Source organism: Falco rusticolus, chromosome 3 (assembly GCF_015220075.1).
Source record: "Falco rusticolus isolate bFalRus1 chromosome 3, bFalRus1.pri, whole genome shotgun sequence".
In the NCBI taxonomy this organism is placed as follows: domain Eukaryota; kingdom Metazoa; phylum Chordata; class Aves; order Falconiformes; family Falconidae; genus Falco; species Falco rusticolus.
This window is the reverse complement of record NC_051189.1, coordinates 70,038,878-70,047,199: the sequence shown is the minus strand read 5'-3', so window position 1 is coordinate 70,047,199 and position 8,322 is coordinate 70,038,878. Positions and strand designations below refer to the sequence as shown.

Sequence of the window (8,322 nt, the reverse complement as noted above, 5' to 3'; positions counted from 1 at the left end):
AGGTCAAGCCAGAATCAGGTTCAGGTCTGGTGATGGCAGCCAGGGTCAATCACAGTCCAGTGGTTGCGGGGCCAGTCTGTCCTTGCTAACCAGGCAGGTCCAAGGTCAAGCCATGAAGGCAGGCTGCAGCTCAGCCTGGGTCCGTGAGGTCTGGCTGTGGTGGAGCTGCAGGCAGTGCACCTAGAGCATTGCTCAGGCAGGGACTGGAGACCCACGGGAGGCTGGCCAGGGTGGCTAAGACCTAATAGCAGACTCAGCCCTGACACAGGTACAAGAGATTGACCTTGTTTTCTTTCATTTTCATAAAAGAGATTGTCCCAGATTTTCATAAGAAGCTGAAAAGAAGTAAAAGCAAACCCATTCCAGGTCAGAACTTCCCCATAACTTACATTTGCCACACCACTTACAGTAACAAGAGCGTACCGGTGGGCAGAACTCAGCTGGTTTTAGCAGTGTCATCTGTGCCTGCTCACATGTTCCTCATGCAACTCGCTGCAGCCACTTAGCAGATTTTAGGGCCACCCCCTTGCTGACTTAGGCCCATGGCACACTTGTAAACAGAGGCTTTCCTTGAATGCCTTTGGTGGTTTCCCTCTCCTCATTACTCTGAGTTTTTTCACCTTGTTTTTGTGAGACTATCAACTTCTCCTGTCCCTGCCACTGTCTCTACCAATCATGAATCGCCTTGAGGTACTTTGCTTGCAATAAAACTTTTATTTTATCTAATTTTAAATATTGTTAGTTAAGCAACTTTGTGTGTATTCATTATGAATTATGTTTTAGGATTGAGTAAAAGGTCATCACATATAGTCTCTGCAACTTTGTGAAGCCTTCATTCCCTGTGACTTTGCCAGACTTTATCATCATTTCCTGATGGGCTGTTTGGAATATTAAATAAATGACATTAAAAAGCACCAAAAGTTTTTAGCATAGCAGTTTTAAAAGGAGGTTCTGTAGCAATATGTACAAAGAAAGTGGCATTTGGGGGTTTATCATCACTTTGAAGAGGGCCTGTAGCACTAAATGTCCTATTCTTAGATGAAATTTTACTTGCATTTAAGCTGCAACATTACATATTTTGTAATATTAAGTAGTAATTCAAAATGGTAAATGAGAGACCTGAGAAATTATTGGGATAAAGATGCATCATAATTACAGAAGCCCCGATGCAAGCAGAGTAGAAAAAAAAAAACCAACAGACATTGGAATTAAAGAAAAGTAACATATTTGAATTAAAGAAAAATTGAACCAAAAAAAAGTTTAAGAAGCAGTGCTGCTCAGGGGTACATGGGCAGACATCACACTGCTCAGATAAATAACACATCTAAGAGAGGAACAGACTTTGTATCCTTTGCTCTATAACCCACCATGTACAAGCTATAGGTACTATACAACTGTGAAAATACTCTATTTTTATTCTGTATATTTCCACTTTGAAAGCCATCCCTGTGGTAGTGTGACCTGATCAGATTTCCCTCTGTACCTAAGGGAGGAGGTCCACGGATTTTTAAACAGCCTTATTTAAACTACTGGCTAAGAAAAGCCGTGATAAAGGAGTGTGTGCCATTTGCAAAGCCCTGTTCATTGAAGAAGGAGGCCCTGCTTTAACAGGATTTGCATGAGGAAGAAGAAAACATCTGTGTCAATCTGCTTGTATGATCCAAGGTCCCCTAGCAGTTCCTTCCATAAAGAAATTAATTTCAAACATCCATTTTTAATTGAGTTCTGATTTCTAGCTCTCTGTAAACCATTTTTTTTTTTTTGAGGGGTAGCTGTACTACAGCTGAATTCTGGGTGCTATAACCAACTCAAGTTGCAGTTTCCACATGAGCATCACTTTATCGCCTTTTTGTCTATTGTCTTTACTCAGAGTTGTATTAATTTGTAAAAGAAGGGGCTATCTCCTGCGAGTAACATTCAATACAATAGAGCATTGCAAAAGAATGCAGAAGCAAAGTTCTCAGCCACATCAGTTGCTAATGAATGATTCTTACACTACTAATTTGTTTTAGTATCATAAGAGGAAATTAGCTGGTTTGCCTAAATTTCACCCTGACAACAGCAACAAAAAGGCATGTCCATAAATTCCAGTTTCATTTCCCAGGAGAGGCTAAGTTTTGGTTTCTTTTCTTTCTGTTTGTGATAGCAGTTTCATTTCTTTGTTGCTAACTGGGCAGTGTATAAAAAGGTTGGCTGAGCCTCACAGTGCTTCACTGGATTCCGCACCATCAGAAAGAGAGATGTCTGACAAAAATGTCCAGAATGCTGGTTTCACTTCCTCTGGGATCTCACGAGGATCGCTTGCTTCATCGATGATGTCCCGAGAAGCAAGAACATCGGGGGGAGGTGTGCATTCTGGAGGTCCTACTGCTACTCTCCAAGGAATGGGTATGAGCAATTTTGTGTGTATGTGGTTTTGTGGTTTAGTGCATAGAGCCAAACAACTTTTTTTTCCTTGAAAATAAGCTCACCAAGTAATCTCTTCTCTCCTATATTCCTGTATTTCACTGAAGACAAAATATTTATTTAACTGCATGTTATGAGTGGGATACTATTAAGGGTGTTTTCTGTGTATGTACATATGCATGAATGTACACATACATATGTGGTATTCATGAGATTCTGGACAATGTTTATTTGAAGTTTGTGCTCTCTCTCCATTCTGCTAGGAATCATCAATAATATGGAAAGTCATGGTAGCAATAAGCAGCGATACACTTATGCAAGAACATGATCTGCGTACCTACATTTCATATAAATTATCCGATTTCCCTTGCTCTTTACTCACGCACATCCATACAGGGAGAACCCATAAAACCTTATGCAAACATTATAGCAGAGGGAAATTAGCTGCAGTCCAAGACCTGAATTCATGAAGGGAATATTTACACATCCTTGACAGCACGTATCGAAGTACTAAAATTAGGCATAGCTGGCTTTCACATGAACTAACCTTGCAGCTTGCTTTTCTGTTGCATGCACAGACCTGACAGCCGTAAGCAGCTTGGCAGTTGTTGAACCCCAGATTCCATGGGATTCCTGCACAAGGTGTGCTCCCTACCAGTCTTGTCCATGTGACCTGATTCAGCAGGTACCCTCTAAGCAGACATAACTCCACAGAAGACAGTGCCCCATGTAATCCTGTTTTACCCAGCAGCACAGTAAGTTAGCTCGCTGACCTTGGATAAAGGCTTCAAAACCCTTTCTGCCTTGGAGTCTTGCACTCACATCTCCCACGTGTCAGGGGTGTGCTGACCAGCAGACTGGTTATAGGTGAGGATCTCTGCCATACTGGTCAGCTGCTGGTCCACTCCTTTTGTAGTAAGCAGCTAGGAGTCTACTAAAGGATGGAGCTGACCCTGACTCTGCCAGCCATAAAATGGGTGGTTGGCCAAGTGAGCTGGCCAGGGTCCAGATTCGGGGCATCTTTTAATAGTAAAAAATGTGATAATTTTGATTGAGAGGAAGTAAGGGGTTTTTAAAGATACAATGTGCGTTGCTGCCGATACTATTTGTAGCGTGAGGCTCTCTAGACAATGAGGGAATAAGTGACATAAGGGTCATTTAGAGAGATACTGCATGTGACTCCTGTGAGGCACTTTTTAATTTTCACTCTGTGTGATCTGATCAGTGATTTTAGGTTACTGAATATGGTGTTATTGAATATTCAATAGCAAAGAACTTAAGGGATGCTAACAGCAGAGAGGCAGAATATGGGAGAGCGAGGAGAGGAAGAGGACCAAGAGAGCAGCAAGAGCTGCCCTCAGGCACCATGCTGCATTAGCAGCAGAAATTCTGGTACACAGAAGATGTCAATTACTTAATCTAACCATACATTGGAGCAGAGCCTTGCCTTCTGTTACAGAGAAGGGTGGCACAGCAGTACCCAGCATACCCATAACCACTGGCAAACCCTTCAGTGGTGATGCCCTACAGACAGCAGTAAGTTGCAGTTTCTAAATGAAAAGACTGAAGACTTGTATCCCTCCCAGTGCTGAGAAACTTTAGAAGAGAGAGAAGCAAAGTAAATGTTTAGCAATACCTGGTTTTATTCTTGCAATGCCTGTGCCAACTATGGGCTTTCATGAATACAACTATTTTGGTGCAGAAGTATCTGCACAACTCAAGGAAACCTTAGCCATGCCTACAGGAGATACTCCAAAAGAGTTTTTATCTATGTGAAAAATGCTAGCTCTGTAACATTGCCAAGACAGGTGTGAGCCTTGGCTCCCTGTAGCAAGAGAGCTTGCCACACATTCTTTGCCTGATTGAGAGCTAAAAGGGCCTGATTTCATTTCCGCAGGTGCTCACTGAAATCTCTCGTTCCTCAAACACATCTTCTTAACCTTTTCATTCAGACTGTAACCCTTCCTCCCCCCAGAACAAACACACTTGAAGGAGCATCTGATTCTGCAGCAGGGCATGAGTATTGTTCAGTATCACTTTACAGAAGATGTTATAACAAGCTCATCACCAAAATATTTGAGCATCCTCCAGGAATGCTTTAAGCATTATCACTAACATTTGTCATCACTAGTGCTTTAGTTCTCTCCCAGGAGAAGAGTTTGCAATGGAATACTTTGCTTGGGGTTTATTTATACAGGGATGGAGATATACATATATGTTAGCCACTGGCTACTACAGCTTTCTGTGTTTGAATTTTACAGGTATCTATTATGTGTAGGTTTATGCTATGGCAAAGTGAAGTGAAAGGAACGTATCCGTCACCTGGAACAGTAAGTGGTGAGGTCTGCAACAATGCTTAGTTCCTGTAGGAGTTTGTACCACAGTCCTCAGGCAGCTGATCAGAAAACTGTGATTTCAGCAAAGACTAACTGTACTGAAACTGTTTTGGAGATCCAGATTTATCAAAAATAGTCTGTGCAAGAGTCGTAGATCTTCTTTATGTTCTGGAAACATCCACGAAACACTGCATATGTCCTTTCCCCAAGGTGGCACCTAAAGGGCGCTATACTGATGGAACGAGTAAAGTAATCAGCAGTCTCCTTGCCTTTTGATACATTTGCTAGCCTTGATTTTCTTTAAAACACGGTAGTTTATAGTTATCCCTTAAGGTTCCTTCCAGTCAGTAACATTTCCTTTGTAACTGTTCTAGGTGCCAGAGGCTCAACCCATTCATCAGGTTTTACTAGCAGTGGAATCTCCAGTGGATCCCGGGCCTCCCAGATGATGTCCCAGGAGGCCAGATCTAATGGCGGTGGAACTCCCAGGGGTGGTACCACTTCCACTGTTCAGTCCGTCTGTAAGTGAGAGTCCTCCTGATAAGAGGGATTAACAGATGACTTCTGAGAAGTCAGCAGTATTTCAGCTCAAGATTACATTTACTAGTTGAAGGGATGTAAGTAAGAGAATTGGCTGCATTGTACTTGAAGCAACATTTCTCCTGTTTGTTGCTTTATACTTGGTGGGAAGCTAAAACTAGGTGATTTGTAGAAATAACTATGCCACAAAGTTGCAAAGATATGAGTGGATAGCAGACAGAAATCTGAAACACACTGACAGACAAAAGGCCAATGGAAGTTTAGGTTATGCTTTCATCAGCACACCAGTGACAGTTCATTAATTTTTTTCTTTAAATTCAAATTCAGGGCCAAACAAACTGCTTTATGTTTGAACACATAAAACATATTAAGTAGGAAGAAACAGTGAAACATGAGAATGGAGTTTTCAGACTGATAGACAGGGATCATGGCTCCACTTCTTGTGGTCTTTTAGAATAGCTTAGCTTTCTTTCCTTTAAAGGAAATTCTTGAGTCAAAAGCAGAGGCATCTACCTGCAAATACCAGCTCAAAGCAGAGAACACCACAAGTTTTCCTCATCACCCTCCCAAGTCAATGCAACCCACACCTAGATAAAACAAACCAAGGTATGAGGGAGCCTAGTCTATACCTGAATGCATCAGCAAGGATCCTACAGGGTTTGGAAGAGAATTGGTGACAGGATTGACGTTCTTAATTTCAAGAAGTGCCTTTCAACGTGTAACACAGAACTTTGATCTCTGACCTGAGGAAGTTTGTAACGAATGCTCAAGTATTCTGTATGTTTCTCTGTAATGCAACTTTGCTTTAAGTTGTTCTCACATGTTTCTTTGTATTTGTCCTTAGCAATGGGTGGCAAAGGAGGAAGGCACTGAACAGAAGAAAAACATCAATCCAGAAGTAAGCTCTGCAAGCAGTTCGTCCTTTACTGACAGAGTCATTTGACAGCTTTTCCCCTTCTTTGCTCTCCCTGTCACTGACATGAAAGGCAAAGTCTTTTTCACATGCACAACTAAAGTTTATGTTAAAATTATGTATTCTTGCATTAAATAAATGGGGGCAGGGACAAGGAGCAGTTTCTTCCTTGATTAAACATTCTCTGTAGCACAGGCACACATGAACACAAGCTGATAAACGGAAGGTACTTTGGACTGCAAAAGTGTCTTATAAAAATGCTGGATTTAGCAACACTAGACTCTCCAATTACAGGTAGCTTGCTTTATTTATTTTACAAGGAGTGATCACAGTGCAAAAGTCACCCTGTTGTGAGAGAGAAGCATAGTAACACTTGGTAAGGGGCATCCAGCAGTTCCCTTTGCATGTGCTTCTAACGGGCTATCAGATTAACTTGTACTTAATTAAAAATACACATAAGCAAATGAGAACAGGTCCAAAGAAATTTCATAAATCATATATGCAACTGATATTTGTATCCCTCTACTATTTCTAAGGTCCCTTTCACATTAATTTAATTTCAAGTCCCTGTTTGTTTATTGAGAGGTGTTAGGATTGTCACAGTTGGACTGAAACTCCTCCTGTAAACTTACGATACCTGAGAACAGACAAGGAAGAGAGCCCATCTTATCTGGTATAGGTCTCACTACTGGGGCTTGCTGTTCTCCACGTGCCTGACTCCTTTCTTTTATATGTACTCATATGAAGAAGTTTCCCCAAATAAACACAATGCTGTCCATTCCCTATACAAATTCCCACATACATACATACTCCCCCACACTTCCATCTTCCTCCTGTTTTTCTGGCCTCTTATCCTCCTGCCCATAGCATCTTCCTCCCTCTGTATTTCTAACAAAACCACACAGTGCAGCTTCTCCTTCTTTTTCCCTATCTCAAGGCAGAGGGAGAGAGTCTCAAACATTCAGGCCAGAAGTTAAGAGGTGCTAGGGTTCATGGTGCTGCAATCAGTGATTTTCTCCAATGGCTTCTGTCACTCAGCTCGAGCAGTTCCGTCTCAGCTGCATCTCTTCACGGCTGGAAGATGTGTTTGTACCCGAGCGCCTTATGCTCTTAGATAGGGCCTTCTCCCTCCTGCCTAAACACCTTCCTGAAAGGACATGAGGACTGAGTGTTTGCCTCCAGTGCAACAAAATTAAATTTAATTACTTGATAGGGGGAGGAGTGCTAGCATGAAGGAGAGGCTGACGAAGAGGGGAAGAAAGGTATCTTCATTTGCTGTGCTATGCGAAGTATTAAAAGACAATTGAAAAACAAGGTCTCCATTTAATGGGATGGAGCTGCTTTCCTAGCAAGGTGCTAGCTTGGGCACATGTTTAAATGTAACCAGGAGTTGAAGTCATAAACTCATAGAAAGATTTAGTTTCAGAGAGACCTTGGTGTGAGGAGAATGGGGACACTTTTCTAGTCCAATCTTTTGCTTAAAATAGGGTTAACCTTAACGTTAGAATTGTTTGCTCAAGGCTTTGCCCAGCCAGGTTTTGAAATTCTTCAAGGAAGCAGATGTCACAGCTCGTCTAGGCAACCTGTTAAAAAGTTTCACCACTCTCACAGCTGAGATTCTTTTCTGTATGTGGAAATAGAATTTCCTTTGTTGCAAATTCATACTTACTCCAATGGATTATTAAGTACATACTTAATGGTGATGTATTTTAGAGTTTTCCACTTAAGAGAAGCACCAATATATATGCCTTCCTGAACTGGCACCTAGGTCTAGAAGTGGTGAAGATGGGACTAGAAACATCATTTACAGAGCTTAGTGCCTCCCAGTGCCACTGCTGAGAACAGACGCGCTATTTGCAAATCATGCACTGTCACATCAACAGGAATGGATGTTTTGTCTCTCCCTATAATTTCTGTACAATTACAGATGTAGAGATTTCTTTGCATAATATGGTGGCTTGTATGTTAGCTTTCATAGTTAAGGATCCTGAACTGTTTTGTTCACTGCAAGGGAAATGCAGCAACGTAATTACACATGGTTGATTTTTCTTAAGGTCAGAGACCTTTTGACTTGACTTTAGTCGTAGTTTACATGTGCAGGTGCATGTGAAAGCTTCCTTGCTCATT

At 41.6% G+C, this 8,322-nt stretch overlaps 1 protein-coding gene across 1 annotated transcript; it reads left to right on the top strand.

The window, feature by feature from the left end:
• Nucleotides 1-587: 587 nt before the first annotated feature.
• On the top strand, nt 588-6,352 carry LOC119145400 (interferon alpha-inducible protein 27-like protein 2B). Its single transcript, XM_037381839.1, has 4 exons — nt 588-690; nt 2,170-2,388; nt 5,117-5,263; nt 6,127-6,352. Exons 2-4 carry the CDS (start codon nt 2,241-2,243, stop codon nt 6,153-6,155), a joined length of 324 nt encoding a protein of 107 aa, XP_037237736.1. The 5' UTR covers nt 588-690; nt 2,170-2,240; the 3' UTR covers nt 6,156-6,352.
• The last annotated feature ends 1,970 nt before the right edge of the window (nt 6,353-8,322 follow it).